Below are 18,853 nucleotides of genomic sequence, written 5' to 3' on the forward strand. Positions count from 1 at the left end.
ATTAAAATTGATTAGACTAAGCAATATATCTGACTTCTCTATTTACTAAGCATAATATCTTTCACTCAGGCACCCAAATTATTAACTTCAGTTTTACTTTTAACTTCTATTTCCCATGAACCCTAATGTCCAATTGAAATTTTTCCCCCCTTTGGATTTGTGTGCATTAATATCCAAGTTTGTGTACTCACAGAAAATACCTCAAGACAGTGTCACTACCTTTCCAATAATTTCCTACCAGGAATGCCTATATACAAATTTTCTCCAAACTACTACCCTACAAAGAAATGTAAAAAAAAAAAAAAAAACAGTTTTCAAGGTGTACAGACAGATGCCTTCCACCTCAACATGCTTTGATAATCCCCCATTTAATATGTTTGTCCTAAGTGCTTCCCTTGGATTTGGGGGTTTCAAAATAGAACCTCTTCTCCGTTTTTGGCCTTATGTGCTGCTCCTTTGTTCTTCAGGCAAAGTGAGCCACAAGCTGTTGGCCCACACTTTCCAAAGCTTTTTCATCATTCTTCTGTCTCCAGAAATAGTCTTTGGCACTTCACTTACAAAATCTACTCTCTCTTTCAGACCCACCTCTGGAGTTACACAGGAATAAAATACCTTTGTTTTAGGTGAAACTCCCCAGAATCTTGCATGCCATAGTTTTATGTGGTTTATCTTATTTTGTAATACCTCACATGCCCTACCACTAACCTTGAGAACTGACTCATCTCTTATTTGCTGAAATATCAACATATTTCTAATCTTTGATGAATGTGTTTCTTACTTCTTAAACGATTCTTGAAATATAATACATTATTAACCTACATTGGATATTTTTTATTATTCTTTTGAGAAAATTGACATTTTATCATAAATTATGCTCATAAAGAAGACAAAAACAATTTCTTTTTTCCTTTTAAAATCTCTCAAATAAATAAAGATAGCAGTCCTGATTTACATTTTTGTTTTTGTTATCTGTGGTATAAATATTTGGACAAAGCGCTATAAAATGTAGATTAATGAATTTAATATGCATTCCTGGTTGGAATGTTTATGATTGCCATCAAACATATTTTTTTTACAAGTGCCTTTTGTCATATGAATTTCAGTGACAGAAAATACCCAACTGGGTATTTTAAATGTACTCCAAATGCCTACATTTAGAAATGTATAGCATTTAATGAGTTTAATGATGTTACATTATTTTTTTGTAATTATAACATTATATAGATAAGAAAAATTAGCAAAATTTCCACAGTGAGATCTTGTGTCATGATGCTGACCCATAGATCTATATAAGGAATCATTTCGTCAGAAGGTTTTGTCACATTTTAACTTTTTGGCAAATGTACACTGTATCCCAATGCCAAGGTCTCATCTCCTAATACGATTTTTTTTGAAACAAAGCTCCAATGAATTAATACTATGTAACAACTAAAACAGATTTACCCAATAATTGGCTTGCTGCAGTGAGTAGTAGTGACTTTGAAGGTATTTCTCCTCCTATCTGTTATCTTTGACAATTATATCTCCTTAATACTAGCAAAGATATATCAACACATTAATTATATTATTGTAATACTGGGTCTTGTTTCTTTGCTTTTTTCACCTTTTAATTTATATCAGTATACTTGAATAACTGGATGAAATAGTCAACTTTTGCTTATAAACTATTATGTGAAATTAATATATATGCATATATACATATGTATGCACATAAACACACACACATATATATTTCTATATATATAGAAATAAAAATTCTAGAACTCCCTCCTGCTTTCCAATTTATAACAATTTATGGAATTGTTTGAATCAAACATTACCAAAAAATTATTAAAAGTTAAACTCTTAGCAAAAATAGAATTTAACTCATCTTTTAATCTTCACTGCCTAACATATTGTTCAGGGTACCTTTGAATTTAATAAGAAAGTAGCCTTTTGATAATGTTTAATTAAAACAATTTCATGATGGAGCTGGAGAATATCACACTAAGCAAAATAAGCAAATTCCAAAAACCAATGGCTAAATGTTTTCTCTGACATGACGATGCTAATTTACAATACACAGTAAGTGGTGGGGTGGGAGGTGGCAACATAGAGTTTGAATTAGGCAGAGGGGAGTAGTGGGAGGGGAGGGGGAATGGGGTAAGATGGATAGTAGAATGAATCAGGCAATATTACTCTATGTGCATATGACTACTGGTGTGATTCTACATCATGTAAAACCAGAAGGATGGGAAGTTATACTCCATTTACGTATGATGTGTCAAAGTGCATTCTACTGTCACGTATAACTAATTAGAACAAATTTTAAAAACTGGTTAAAAAATGATGAATTAAACTGTCAATGCTCCAGAATTCATGGCTCTAGATTTATATACTCTACTAGTACTATTTAATTCCTTCAGCAATTATTTCTTTGGCTTCTGATCGTTTCTGGTGACAGTTTTTTTTTCCTAATACAGTGAAGATAAGATGATAAGAATATATTAAGTACAAATACACTGTGAGGAAAAGATGTAGAATTAGTCTAAATTTTGTTTCAATACAAAAGTATAATTTAAAGGGAAAAGAGATAAATTTCCTTATGTATTTGATATAATGATTTTATCTATTATTGATAGTAAGTCAGTGGCATGATATATAAAATATTTAATATGTGCTTTATTATTACACAGATGTATTAAGTGACTGAATGATCAAAGATATACTTCTAGATAAGAATGTAGTAGACTGTTTTCCTAATCTTTAATACCAAATATAAATGGGAAAAAGCTATTTCTTCCCAACACCTCTAGGCAGGGGTCAAGGGTGTTGGCTTAAAAACAAGACATCTCAGGTCACTTATTAGGTGAGTGACTGACATGCTTTTTATGTGTTGGTTTCCAATTGGCAATATGGATATTATATCATTATAACCATATCATTGTTCTAAGGATTAGAGTATACAAAATGATTATAGTAGTTCTGTTATTGATAAGTACTATGTATATCATTTGTGAATATTATATTCATGGAGGAAATGCAATCAAAATAAGTTTTTAAATCTATGCTGCAATTTTTCTTTAGAAGCCTAGGTAAGAAGGTCTAAGCTGAATGTTCAGAAACCATAAATTCACATAGGAAATTGGCAAGATATATGGAAAATACAAAAATATGGTTATCACTGGAAATTAGTATATGTGTAATTTTAATTTTTTTAAGCTTATCTATTTGAATTTTTTGGTTCTGTTTTCTTTTTCTACTATTGAAGGGGAAAAATTAAGGATTACCATGCTTCTGCAATTGTTTGTAGTTGTTTCCATGTAATCATACCATTTACAAATTTTTAGATCTACAGAAGTGATCCAATCCAAATTAGGCATTTTGCAGATGTGGACTCTGATACTCTGACATGTTATGTGAATTGTTTAAATTAACATTTGGAATTATGACAGAGCTAGAATAAAGTACTGATCTCCTAAATTCCAATTTGTATGTTAGCCCCACATTGTAATTCAACATAGCAAGCATGACAATGACAACAAATACCAGGAAGAAAGGTATTTGAAAAATCCTGGGTTTGAAAACCATTTAAATAATTTTAACCACTGAGGGTCTTACGAACATAAGCATTTGTGTTAATTAATTCAACAATGTTATCCTTTTCACATTTTGCTCATAGTGAAGATAGAAACCTAGGGACAAGGGAGAGTGTCTATAGCAATAAATATCCGACCACCTGTGTGATAATGTTGACAATGCTGGAAGGCCTCAGACTCTTCCTACAGTTTGGGCCAAGGCAAAATGTTACCTACTCGCCACCTCATTCTTACTGACTGCTCTAATGTGCCAGACTTTGATGGAAGAAGCATACCTACTGTGGCTCCCATGTTGGACAATACCCACATGCCAATGACAGGTGGCACTCAGACAGATCCTTTTGCTCTGCAAACTGACACCTGGTCTTGGCTCTTCCCTCATGCAACACAAGAACTGCCAGTTAATGGACAGCAGAGCATCTCTGACTTCAAGGCCCTTCGTATTCCATGTGTGTTCCAGCTTGTTATTTGACCACTAGCCAAAGTCCAAATTGGATGCCAGTTCCAGCATTGTTCCCAAGCTGAGATTCTCAACAGATGGGCCAATGTCATAGGACCAGGCAATGTGCACTCCCACCATAGGTGGCAATTAGTTTTGTGCTGACAGCAACTATTAGCACCTATTTAATGAAAATACAAAAAAAAAAAAATCTGGCATCCATCTGAGAGTTTCTAATTAATTCTGTTTGTAAACAAAATCTATATATTCAGTTTCTTTTTTTATTATTATTAGTTGTTCAGTTTCCAGAAGGTAATTTAAGCTGTTCCAAGTTTATATTTCTAAAATACCAAGACATTTTATATGAAGCTTATGAAATTTATTCAAAAAAGTAACCCTTAACTTTAATAACATGTAATATTTCTACATAGTTATTTATAATGTATTATTTGTAGCTAATTATATAAACATTCACAAAAAACATAAAATTCTTATGTGTTTCAAGTCCCTAAACAACTAATAATCATAATACTAGGGAGCCCACTAGTTTAAAATACAGATTTCATAGATTCAGGTTTGACAGATTCAAAATCAAGTTCTGTTCTTAACACTTATTATTGTGTAAATTTGAAAACCTAATGTCTTTAAGCTTCTGTTTTCTCATTCCTCAAATGATAGTAATATTATTCTATAACACTTTTCTTTAAAATAATGGAATTTTAGTGTATATTAAAGGCATTTTGTAGAGTATCTGGTAGGTAGTAAATTTTCTGAAAATATTTTCTTGTATTATTACACAATCTTCTTATTAGGCAGTGCTATTATCATTACTAGAAGCCAAATAATACTGCATAATGTGTGAAATGTGAAGGTCCCAGCTTTAAAATCTGATTGAATAGGAGTTAGAACATGGTATTTGTGGGATGCACAAACTTGCAGAGGTAGAAAATGGGTGATAACTTTCAGGATTGACAAAGTGACTGGCAAATGAATTTATAAATGAATCTGTGGAATTCAAAAGCAAAATTGATATTTTTAAATAAATAACATTTTATGTGCTTTTATGGAAATTATTGGGCTAAAGAAAGGAGAATGTATAATTACTACTAAAGTTTTTTATTCTTATATTTTAGCAGGAACCATTTCTTTTCCTTGTAGTTGTCTGTATTACAAGTAAATGCCACCAATTGTTTGGATTTATAAAACTAGGACACCGTATATATGCATCCATTGCACAACTCTTTTAAAATAGTTATATCATTTCAATAACCACTGGTGTTAGAATATGACATAGTTATTCACCCTGTACAAATGATTCAAAGCGTAGGGTAATCTTTAGTCCCACCACATTAATGGTCCATATCTTTTAGGAAGTAAGACACAAAGAGCTTGAATTGCTTCTTCAAGGTCAAACTCCTAGTTAGTGGTAGGAAAATCTGTCCAACATTCTTTCAGAAGATGAGGTGCTACTAAACAGATAAATGATCAAAGAGCTGCAGAACAAGGCCAAATCCAACATCATGGGCAATGGTCTAAATAGTCCTTATGCTTTTTGTCATCTGTATTAAAAGATCCCACAGTAATTGCTCTTGCAGTTTTTATTTTTTGAGACAGAAGTGGTTCAGAAATCTGTATAGCATTAGGAAAACAATGCAGAGTCTTCATTTAAACTTTTCTTTAAATATCTGATGCTTTTGGACAAGGTTTTTTTAAAAAAAATAATTGCCATTTACAATGCTTTATATACAACATTTTTCTCTTGTTCTTAGCTTTCACCTTCTTTCTCTAAAATGATTTTAATCGCCCATTCTTTAGCAGCAAACCTAATCAGAGTGGTTATTTATCAGAAGCCCAAATTACCACATGTCCTTGAGTCACAAGCTGCAAGTGAAGAAGTCTGATCTCCTCAGCTGGGGAGCTGAGCACCTGTTCAGGATCCTGCATCCCAGTAACACATGCTCAAAACAATGGAGCCTCCAGACAGTTAATATAAGAACATTTTCCAGGACTAAGTGTAAAGAGCCGCTTTGTGTAAAAGAGTCACAGAAAAAAAAAAAAAAAAGAGTATGAGTGGTCTATTCAGTTCCTTTTCTTATGGAATCATGCATTTCTGTGAATCTCACATTTCATGGAACTAAGAAGTCTCTCTTAAAATAGACTTGCACTTTAGAAAAGGAATATGTCAGTGGGCTCAGGAAAATTGATAGAATTTTGCACTACATATCTTCAAATACTTATTCTCTGGTCCTTTTACTATTTTATGAAATATTCATGAATTATATTCACTATGTTCAAGCCATCAACTGCATTTAGAATTTGCAAGCATACATAAGAATGTAAATGGCATATTTTGTTTCCTTTTTTTCTCTGATAAGCTATTATGAACATTCCTTTCTGTACTTGTAGATCCTTATTGAGGAATTTAGAGTCATTTTAGAGTTAGTTTAGAAAATAAAATTGTCATAGAAAAGATTCTAGAGATAACTAATAGGGATATGATGAAATTATGTGATTTATGATGGATGTCAAATATCCAGTTTACAGTATTTTAAAGACTGATAATAATTAACTGAAAGACAAACTCTGCTGGCATGTCCAGATAAGAAGTCAAAATTAAACTTCTTAGCCAAATTCTGGGAGAGCTATTTTTAGATTGAACAGAATATTATAGTGTAGGTATGTTTCAATTTTATTTTTACTTCTTATAAATTATAAATTTATTACATTCGATTTCTTCATATTGATATAAATTACTTTCATGGAGCATATTTGTGATTCAACAAAATATTAACATATTTGCTCTATAATGGAACATGGCACAAGATGGAATATTGCCTCATTACAAACACTGGCAACCTCTAACACATAAAACACTATGAAAAGATGTGTTAAAGTCATTTGATCATCAAAAGAGCCTGAGTAAGTAACAGTCCAGGGTTGCCTGAGAAAGGTAGATATAGTACCCAAGGAAGAAATGGCCTCAGGTTATGTAATTTTGTTTAATAACTCCACATGTAAATACCTTCCCATACTGCCTAATGTCTTTAACCTAAAATGAAAAACAATGAATCAAAAATATACCTTTATGATACTTAAATGACTTATGTTTACTCTCTGGCAATGTGCATTTTAAATGCATGAGGCCATTAATAAGTAAAAGTAAATCTGAAAGTCCATCTTCTATGTTAACTGTGCTTTAAAATAATTGTGCTTTTAAAAAGTGTAATCACCATAAACTGTAAGTGCTTCTCTCCCATTGTTCCCCCAACTCACTTTTTTATTTTCATATCGGTGTATAAAATGAAATAGTTTTGATTTATATTAACATATATTTATCAAGACCCCCCCAAAAAATTTATTGACAATTAGCATGGTTATAAAAATCCAGTCACTTTTTTTTCTTCCTGAAGTATCCAACCGTGTAATTGTAATATCTTCATAAATTACTGCAAGGATTTACTATTCTGATAATAGCATACATGATATAAAGCCTCTTTCCTATTTCATCCCTTTGTTCTATGAATATATAAATAACTTCGCCCAAGTTGCATACAACAGCTATTGTTGAACTTGCTATATTTCCTGCTTACCCCAAACACTATAGTCAGAAATGTTTTTAACAATCTCATCAAGAACATGTTGTAATTTTATTAAAGGTAGTTAATGAGAAAGGCAAGGAGTTTAAGGCTAAATAAAAGAAAAGCATATAATAGTACTACTTAAAAAATATTTTCACCACAAAGAAAAAATATTCCCTGAATTCCTCTCTGGTTCCTGAAATGCTGGTGCAGATATCTTCTTCAGTGTTGAAGCTTTAAATAGCTATCACAGCATTTCATAAACTTAAACCTGAATTGAAAGGCTGTTCTTGTCTTCAAAAGAAAACTAGTCACTTGTTACTTACATAGTAATTATAGGCTATGCAGATGCCCTAAAGAGCTTTACTATCAAAGTGTTAAGCATGAACCACCAAACAAACCTTATTCAAATTTCATTAAATGGCAAGCCAAAGAAATGTCATCCTCCACACCAATTGCTTATCCAAGAACAATGGCCATCTTCCTTGTCTGAGACCTAAATAATGTAATAGAATCAATGTTGTTGATTTAGTTCATGGTGGGCTAAAAGTCATTACTGTTATTCTTCTCTGAGTAAAGAGGTCTCTTCCCCCTCATTATACATAAGAGAAGCTTATGCTAATACACACCAATCCAAGAATGAATAATCTTCTTTGAAATATCATTTAAAGATGGGGAATTGCAGAAAAAGTGAATGGCTTCTATCATGATAAAAATACTGACCTCAATTTCTGTATTGCATTGATTCTGCTCTAAGGCCTTTGTAACATAACAATTTAAAGCTTATCCAGCAATTCCATTTGCCTAATACTTTAAAAATATTTAGCCGGTCACATGAATATTGCAGTAGTAAAATGCCAGGTATGGATGAATGGAGACTGAGACTATGAAAATGTTTCAAGGGAAGGTTGTGGAGATCAGATTTCTCAAAATTTAACCTTGACTTTGGGGTGCCTGATACCACAGAGTCTGAAAATTTAACTTGTATGCTATTGTATAGTTAATGTGCAGTACCTATAATCTGAAGTAAATACTTTTGACAAGATTTGGAGAATAGTGTAGCAACAAAAGGTTTACGAATTAGCTCCTCTAGCCAATTGGGGAAAATCTAACTAGGCTCAAGTTTTATTTTCCCTTCATTCAAAAACAGACACACTTAAGATACAATATACTCTTCTAAGTATCTACTTTTGAATCTTTCCTCAACTCCACCTTGTGTAATGTTTAAAAACTGACCAGATCAACTGTAAATTTCTTTTCTATCAAACCCAAAGCAAAGGTCATAGAATATCATGTCCCTGAATGTTCCCTCTCTGTTCCCCAAAATCTAGCCAAGTTATGGCAACAATGAAAGCAAGCCTGGGCCTGAGAGTTCCAATACATGTATCTGGAAGGACACTGGCTTTCTCTTATGTTCACTGGGAACTAGGGTAATTTAGTGGTATCTGCAGAAAGTTAGTAGAATAAATCTAACATAATTTTCCTATGAACACATAGAAAATACCTAAGTGAGCCCCACCATTGTACCCACCACAAAATGGTGTACTAATTAGATGAGTTATAGGCTATGCTTTTATAATTTTATCAAAATTAATTCTATTGTTATGTATAAGAAGAATCAATAAAATAAGAATTTGAATAAAAAGAATCCCCAGGGGAACTTCAAACAAAACAAAATCAAAAAAAGAAAGAACGTTATTTTCTTCCCTTTACACCAGTACAGTTACTACCGGGTTTCACAAGGTAAATAAGCAAGCTAATGCTGATTACATCACAGTTTCTAAGTACAGAACTCCCCTCTGAGTGGAGAGTGGCATGGAACGGAGGGCACCGTGGAAAGGATTCATGTCATTTGCCCAGCAGGCTGTCACTGGACAAAACACCATCATTAGGAATTGATTTGCAAAGCACCTTGAGGGACAGAGGTGATATCTCTCAGCCTGTTGCTGCTGAATTCTTGTTAGATCAATCACGGATCTCTTGTAAGCTTTTCCAATAAACCACAGGTGTCCCATGCTGTCTCCAGGCACTTTCTTTAGCCTGTATGTAAGCTACCCCATTGCCCTGTCACAAATGACCTGTAGACAAGAAGCCTTTGATAGCATGTACCCTTGATACAATGCAATAAGAAGGACATCTCAGCACTGTGGCATTTTTTTCCCCCAAAAACTGATAAACCCAGACAAATCATATGAAAACATTGGGGTAATACAGGTTTTGGAAAAAACACTATAGTGTATTTGATCTATACCTCTCTTCAAGTTTTCCAAGGTCATAAAAGTACAAAAAAAATACTAAGACCATGTCACAGACTAAAGAAGACCTGGCGAACATGAACACTAAATGCAATACTTTATGACACCCACCCAAATAAATCCCTGGATTGAGTTCTGGAGTAAGAAAAGGGCATTAAAGAAAAACCTATAAAATCCAAGTAACATTCCTTCTTTTTAAATTATTGCATATAGACCTTTGTTAATTAGATATGACAAATGTTTCATGAATGTCAGCAATAAGGGAAACTGCATACACTGTGTATGGAAACTCTCACTATTATCATTGTCATGTTCCCATAATTACAAAAGTATTCCAAAATTATAAGTTATTTTTAATATGGAAAATTCTGTATCCTCTCAGAAATTAAAAATTAACCATTGTCTATACTTGGATAAATTTTATCCTATAATTAATCTCTTAAACTTACATTAACATTTAAAAATTATCCATATGTTCTCTTAAATTTGAAGAAAATTTTTGACAATCTATAAAGAGTAGATAATAACAACTCAGTTTCTATAAATTCTCCTTGCTTTTTAGCTATCTTCACTGGGAAGGCACAAGGAGCCTCATATTCACTAATACCCACTGTTAATGACAATTCTTTAAAGGTAGATGTCTGGAAGAAAAGTGGCAAAGCTAAACAAATAAATAAATAAATAAACCAAAAAAACACAGCTTCTATTTAGACAGAAAAAAAAATTACTGAATTAGTTTAAAATAAGTGCTTTATACCTACATGTTGAGAGCCACAGCCGAGTCGGGATGGCGCCTGGCATTTTGCCAGAAGGAGCGATTTTTTTTTTTTTTTGTCACCTCTCAACCACTCCTTCTGGCAAAATGCCAGGCGCCATCCCGACTCGGCTGTGGCTCTCAATACCTACAGACCTGAAAGAAACTCTCACTGTTTAAAACATTTGATCCATTTGAGGTTAATGTCGTTGATGATATGATTTTGGAAAGTACAGTAACATATACCTAGAGGCATACAAAGTTCAAACTTGAAATAAAAGTACAAATTTAGCAGTGTATCTACAGCAGTGCTAGAGAATGCACATAAGGGCATATGACTTCGGCAGATGCACATTTAATTTTAACCAGTTGAATGAAACCTAATTTTTTAAAGAGAAAATGACAGAAAATGGGATGCAAAATTTTTTGGAGACAATTATTGTGGTAGGTGTGATGCTTAGAGTTTCAGCATGTGCAAAAAGAAAGAAAGCATAATAAATTTTAGAACTAGAATTGCTCAATTGCATAGGAAAAAACAATGCAAACACTTGAATGACTTTTTTTCTAGCCTATCTTAAATGATTTTTTCCAGGGCATAGATTTTTAAAAAATTATAAAACAAAAGTTCAAATTATTTTTATAATAGATAATAGACTTTATTTTATAATATAGATAATTGAGAGAGATTGCGTTTTAGGGTGTGATGAAAGAAGAATGGGGAAAAAATGGAGAGAATGAGTCCTTGAAACAATGGCAATGGAAAAAGTGACAGGAGATCCCTGAGGAGAAATCTTCTGTGTGGAAGGTGGTATCCTTTACTTATTGCCTCTTTGGTGTTGTGGCCCTTAAAGTTGGCCATACTCAGCTTTGGTAGAGATTCTTTGGGCATTAAAGAAAAACAGAGTGGATTTCAAGGGTGGATGAAACATCATGGAATGAGGGCCATTGTTGAAGGTACAAGTGGGATGGATGGTCAAGGATTCAGAAAGAAGAGAATGGAAAACCTACAGGGGTCCTGAGAAAAAAAAACTCCTTAGGATTCTTATTACCTGGGATAAAAGATGGAGTTAAGGATCAGGTACTAATGTGGATTTTTATTGAGAGTGATATCAAAAGCCTAAAGAACTTTAATATGCACACATCAAATATGTAGCTTGCATATATAAACACCACATGTGTGGAAATATTCAAAATGCAAGAAAATCTGGTGGGAAATTGGGAAAGTCTTTTTCTTTTCTAATTATTCTCTGATCACCTAACAATTTTCCGTCCACATAATGGTTTTACCTTCCTCTTGGCAAGTCTGCATCATCCTTTTTCCACCTCACCGTTGGTTGAGGATCTCCCTGGACCTGACAGCGAAATTCTACAGCCTCTTCTTCCAACACCACCTGGTTAATTGGCCTCCTGAGAAATGTGGGTCGTTCTTGGAAAAAAAGAGAGAGAGATAAAGTGAGATGAAATGTGAATGACTTAAGTAATTATGAAAAAAGCAAAGGGAACATATGGTTTACTTTTGTACATAGGTATGGAATGCTGTATCTCAACTATGTCTGATAAGGCCTTACAAATTGAATATAACTGAATAAAATGAATTACTTTTAAGCAAAGGAATAACTATGGTTTCTATATAGGACCATGCAAACTTGTGGAAAAAAATATTAAACTGATTTTTTTTGTTGTTGAATTTGTGGGCCATATCAGGTGAACCCTATCAAAATATTAAGAACACCAAATTTTATAGAAAGAAGGTGAGTTTAAAAATTATTAATGTAATCTATTATCATGGCTTACAGTAAGAAAACTATAAGTTGAGATTGATGAAAAACATCAAAAAGATATTAATACTCCATCAAGAATGCTTCAAGCTGCCGCTCAGTGGTAGAGCTCTTGCCTAGCACGTGTGAGGCACTGGGTTTGATCCTCAGCACCACATGAAAATAAACAAATAAAATAAAGAATGCTTTCAGGAAAAAAATCTTATGCTCTTGCATGTGAGTCTTATATAAATTTTTCCACTTAAGCATTTACTTATTTTAACTGCATGTATTGAAAGTTGTCTGCCTGATTTTTTTCTTTAATGTAAATATTGTCATTTTTAATTATTGCAAACTGTCATACATAATTTTCAAAGGTCTTCTCCAGTGTTCTCCTAAATCAGATATATATATATATATATATATATATTACTTTATTTAACTTTTGTGTTCCTTATTTATTCAATATTCTGCTTTAGTGTTTCTGCCTTTGCTTACTTAGTTAGTTAGTTAGTTAGTTAGTTAGTTAGTTAATATATACCTGGGACTGAAAAAATGCATTTTAACACTAGTCTACATAAAACAAGTGGAAAATAAATTCCTAATCATAAGAATCTTACCATCCCCAAAAACCCATACAAAACAAAACAAAAAAATTTCATGCATCCTTAAACAATTCTGTTTCTTGTCCATTTTCTTCATTTTTTGAAAATGGCCTGATATTTAAAAAATTAACACTTAAAAATTAGCACATCTCCAAATCATAGGCAAGTCCAATATTGCTACTTATTGAAGCAGAAAGAAAACTAAGTCAAGGAAAAGAAAGATGAGATCCATAGGGAGTTGACACAATTTATCTGGCCATCTGGCCATGTTCAGCCACTGAGGACTTTAGGTTCAAACTCCTGGTATAGAATTATGAATGTGGTGGCCCAGCAACTAAAACATACTTAGCAGGAAAACTTTGGAGAAAATAAATCATACAAAATAACATGTTAGGAGTATAGAATAGAAGTATGTTTGTTTGTCGACTAAATCAGGATCCTATCTATAAAACAAATATGTAAGTTGCAAGGGAAATATTTTGTTGCAAGACAAATCAACTGTCACTGGCATTCAGAAGGAGCACAATTGTATCTCTCATGAGAATTAGACAGTAGGAGTCAATATTTTCTTCAAAACAAACACCTGAATATATTCCACTGTCTTCTGAGAACCCACAATTCTAAGCCATAAAACAAGACAAACAAGAATTTATCATGAAAACTTTTTTTAGAGCTGAATTTACAAATAACCCATAAAACTAGAGAAAACTTGAATATCCCTAAATATTTTAGATAGCCAAAATTATTATCTGAACAATTTTAGATAGCAAAATATGTCCTTTTGACCAGAGAACAAAAGTACATTTTGCATATAATGATTTAGTGTTATCCTTTTGAACTCGGAATACTGTGTTCCCACTATTTTAAGGATAGCATATTTGATATTGAACTATTTCTGCTACTGGAAGCAAATAGGCAAGAGGATTGATGTATACTTACGGGTGTTGCAAATATTAATAGTACAAATGTATCATTAGCCTAAGAATTGGGATTAACTTTTTTGCTGCCATCCAATGGAGCTATTAGTCACATTTATCTAGAATCTGCTAAAGAGGACTAAACCTCTACCACTGTTGATTGAGATTGAAAAATAATTTAGGAGAAGTCCCCTGCTGCCCCATCTGGGGTTAACAGAAATACTGTATTATACCTGGCATAGGATGGACAAGCTAGATAAGTCTTTTCTTAACCACTCATTCATCTACCACATATTAGTCTAAGCCAGGCTTCTGGTTTGGGGGCTGGGAAACAGCCAGCAGCTTGGTTACCTTGGGAAAGTGGTAGGAGATGAAGCTTGCCAGATAGTAAGTAGCAAGACTATGAAGGGCCTGTGTGCCATGATAAAGAGTGTTAAGCTCTAGACCCTCAGGATGATGGAGAGCAGTTAGGATTTCATATGCTTATTTGTAATAAGCATATGAAAGACCATGTTAGTACATCTGAGAAAGATGAAATACAAGAGAACATGAGCCAGGCACATGGGGTGCCCCGCCTCTTATCCCAGTGGCTTGGCAGTCTGAGGCAGGAGGATCAAGAATTCAAAGGCAGCCTCAGCAAAAACAAGGTGCTAAGCAACTCAGTGACACCCTGTCTCTAAATAAAATACAAACAGGGCTGAGGATGTGGCTCAGTGGTTAAGTGTCCCTAAATTCAATCCCTGGTACCAAAACAAACAAACAAAGAACATGAAGCAATTAATTAGGTCAAAGTGTTGTTATAAGAAATTCTTTCAGCTTAAATTGACAGTGATTCCCAGGATATAGAAAAGGGGATACACTAAAGAGATTCAAAACTGAGTAATCAATCAGACATGCAGGGTGAAAAAGAACAGTCCAGAAAGATTTTTAACAGTCCATTTAACAATTTTTAACATACTGCTAGGTAAAATGTGAGTATCATTGTGTAAGTGTATATAAAATAGTAAGTATGAGAAAAATAAACTTCTTATACTCAAGCCATTAATGTTTGTGCTACTTAAAGTCAAAATAATTCTGAATTAATAAGATGAAGGAAGTCCCTGAAAGGGAAAGAAAAAATATGGTATCTATAGATGTAACTCTTACATATAAAAAAATTTAAAGAAGAATCAAAAGACACATCTGAAGATTTGATAAAGTTTTTGTCATAAATTAAATGTCATTTAAAAAATTAAGATGCTAAAGTCATGTTCATTGAAGTTAGGAACAAGAGGAACTTGGCAATATTAATAATCAGTAAGAAAAAATATGAAATTTGAAGAACCAAAAAAATTATCTGTTTTTACTCTGCAATTCATAAAAATACAGAACAATAACTTTGCTAATTGGTAACTGCAAAAAACAAAAAAAAACAAAACAAGAAATACATAGAATTTTGGCAATGTTAGTGGTATTGGGACATGAGGAACTTTTTGAATGAATCATGGCAAATTTATACATTGAAAATCTACCAAGTCATTGGAAGAGTAAAGCTGTCTATTATCATGACATTGTGCTGAGTATAAAATAAATAGCAAGACAGCACATGAGACCAGTTCTACTAAATTACTTTGTTTTTTTAGGCAAAGATTTTGTGTGCTTCATTTAACATGTATCAAGCACAATTCCACAACACACAATCAATCTGAGGAGCAAATTTTACATCAGATGTGGCACAAAGCTACAGAGTCTCTTCCTCCAGGAGACAGGGACAGGACCCTTAAGGAGTTTTTGGTTATCATACGTGTTCTAAGTCCCATTGTGTTATAAGGGAAGTACCTGACTTATAATTTCAAGAAGAAGCAAGATGCAGGATCCCCTGCTGCTGTTCTGATGAGCGCAGCAGGATGGAGAACTTCAGGATGATCCTTCTGTCTTTCCTTCTGCCCTCAAGCAGAGTCCAGTTGCTTAGCAACTGGATAACCATGGGAGAGTATCTGGTATAGGAGTTTTGGGAAACCTGATAGTGTCTCATAGTAGAAAGTGTAATTTAGTTGAAAGGAAAAAAGATGGATGCCAAGATAACTGAGATAAAAGTCACTTGGATTCACATGATACATCAAAGTGGGTTTTACACCAGACTAACTTTGGTTATGCCTTCCAAAAAAGGAAAGAAAATTTACTGATACACTGGTGTTTGCTCATAAGTTTTAAAGCATTAGAATATCCATAGCACCCACTCCTGTAAATATCTCTAAATTATATTATTCAGTATTCCTATTGTCTTATGTTAATTATAAACTCACTTTCTGCTTTGCAATTTTCATCACTGCCTACAGAAAACAGTATGTTAAAAACTGTAGGTTGGACTAATATATTATATATACATATATGGTAATATATATATATATATATATATATATATATATATATATATAAAATCCAAGAAATCTTTTAAAAGAATTTCTTGCCAAATTCCTTAATTAGGCTGTTCTCCAAGAAATATGAAACTTGGACAAAAAAATGAGTATTACAAAGAAAGTGGAAAATATATTTTTAGAAGGCTTGAATTTGTAGAGGCTAGAGCCAAAGCAAAACTAAGCCCCTTTCAGACACAGGTTGTAAAAATTACAAAGAAGTATCTTTGTTTGCCTCTTTCGTATCAAAGTCATCTGCATATAAATGAAAAATTGGAAATTTCAGAAAGTAAGACGAAAACAGAACAATTTAGTTAGTTGATAAGTGATCCCACTCAGTACCTATTAATGTCCAAAGAGGTTGTACCTATGAGCCTCTGTATAATTAAAATAAATATGTATGAAAATCTTGATCTATTGAACAACAAGGCTGCTTAATTTTAAGGCATGTCAAAAACCAGGTCACTGTTTTTTTCCACAGTATCACCTTATGTCTGATCACATATTGAAAATTGGGAGAGAAATCTCCAGGGCTGTTTGCTGACTGTTTATCAATTAGGTTAGAGTTCTTCTGAATGGGCTTATCCCTAATTATATAACTGTGGCGTGATCACAGGCAATGTCTTTGCCAATGCAATTAACATTTTTTTTTTCTGTGAGATTAACTGGATTTGAATCACCTGCATAACTTGCTTACAAGGTTAATCTCTCCTGAGACAATTGTGTTGTTTGCCAGTGTGTTACTCTGTAAAGCACAGCTCTCAAGTATTCCTGTCAATTTAGTTCTAAATTAGAATACTGGAAAATCCAACTTTATATGTAGCTATAATAAAATCAAATGCCAAGTCTCATTGTAGTTATGTCAATATTATTAGAAAAGAAAAATATTCAATTTAGCATAAAATACCATAAGTTTGAAACTCAAGTGCAGAATATCACTTTAAGTTCCCTTCATATGCTACAATTAAGGAAATTAAGTGCCCAGTTGACAAATTTTCTAACAGTACCCAGTCATTGAAAATGATTGCATAGTTGCCAATGACCGTGCCATGGCAGCTATTTCTAGGATGATCTTAGCAATTTTAAAATGAAGTTTGCTTGACTTTTAGCAGTAGTGTGTGGCAATAATTACATGGGTTGAGTTCTTTAAATCTTGTAAGAAGAAAACTATGCAATAAAAGGACATTAGAACTAGCAACTGCTTGTAAACCTTGTCTTGACTTTAGCTACCCCAGTAAGACCTGCCACACTGTAGTGTCTATTAAATGAGGAAATCAGACATCTGGCCTAGTAGAAATCTCTTTACTTAACTGGGCATGTGTGAGGTGAGAGTGGGTTTTTATAACCACTAGATGTGATTAATGTGCCCTTCCAAAAAAACATTGGAGGATAATGATCAGACCACCTGAATATGATTAATTAAATACTGACTACATTTATTTCTTTTTGCCAAGAGTTTCCTTTATCTGAGGGAAATCACCCTAGAAGCAAAGACCAACATAGGTAAAAGTTCTTGGACGAAATAAAAAGCCTCTCTCACCATATTTTAGATGGAAAATTTCATGTTAGTGCTGACAACATGATATGAGAGTTGGCCTGAAATCAGGGGCACTGTCTATGCATTACTGTATTTAAACACTTCAACAGTGTTTAGCACCTGGTAGATACTTGATAAATAGACTCAAGAAAGAACTATATTTCTCCTAACAATCATGCTGGATTTTAATAACACCTTATGCTCTGAATTCTTACATGAAAGCCACAGAATATAAACAAAATGTAGGTATTACTTATGGTTCCTTTTGAGCTCTTTCCTTATAGTTTTGTCTGTATTTTAAAGCTCCTCTCAATCCATCAAAAGTTATCTCTTATACAATTACAGAAAATCATCACCAGCCCCAATCTCTGTTTTCATTCCCAATGAAAGGACTACATCCCAACCTGAGCATCAAACCACCAGCTGTACATTAGTATTTTTATGCAGAACAGTCTTTTTAGTGAACAGCAATTGAATATCAATAAACCCCAATAGAGTATACTAGAGTATATGTTATTTGAAGAAAGTCTTAAATACTTTTTTAAAAGGCAGGAAAACATGACAAATATTGACTTCAAAACTTTGTTATTAAAATTGTGTGAAACAAGAGAGGTTATAACATATGTGAAACAAGAACAGGATGCTATCAATAGGAAAAATAGAGAAAAGACAGTAGGTTTGATATTTAATTAATAAATACATGTTTGACACAGCAATGAATAGAAAAGAGAAAAATTTTCATTTTGTTTTGGTTAAGAGATTTTATATGTGATTGAGATTGCTCATGAAGAGTATAAACTAGGGGGAAAAAAAGGTCCAAACCAAGGCATAGGATGGAAATATTGCTGAACACTGAGATAAGGAAATGGCACATTCTATTGCATAGAGAAACAAAAAGAAAAAAGATGAATGATTACATACAAAACTATAGTGATCATAACCTCATTGGACTTCTCAAGAAAAACATAGGAAGGTAAATTACGTTAAAGTGACAATTTCAATATTCTCATAAAAAAATTCTTTACACCACAATTCTG

The 18,853-nt window shown here is 33.1% G+C and overlaps 1 protein-coding gene across 1 annotated transcript in view; it reads right to left on the bottom strand.

The window, feature by feature from the left end:
* Robo2 (roundabout guidance receptor 2) overlaps positions 1-18,853 on the bottom strand; it is a 510,793-nt gene that overhangs the window by 145,532 nt on the left and 346,408 nt on the right. The window contains exon 4 of the mRNA XM_077795545.1: positions 11,892-12,030. Within this exon, the coding sequence (XP_077651671.1) occupies positions 11,892-12,030 (139 nt within the window). The remainder of the gene's footprint in view (positions 1-11,891; positions 12,031-18,853) is intronic.

The sequence above is a fragment of the Urocitellus parryii genome, chromosome 2, assembly GCF_045843805.1.
Source record: "Urocitellus parryii isolate mUroPar1 chromosome 2, mUroPar1.hap1, whole genome shotgun sequence".
In the NCBI taxonomy this organism is placed as follows: Eukaryota; Metazoa; Chordata; class Mammalia; order Rodentia; family Sciuridae; genus Urocitellus; species Urocitellus parryii.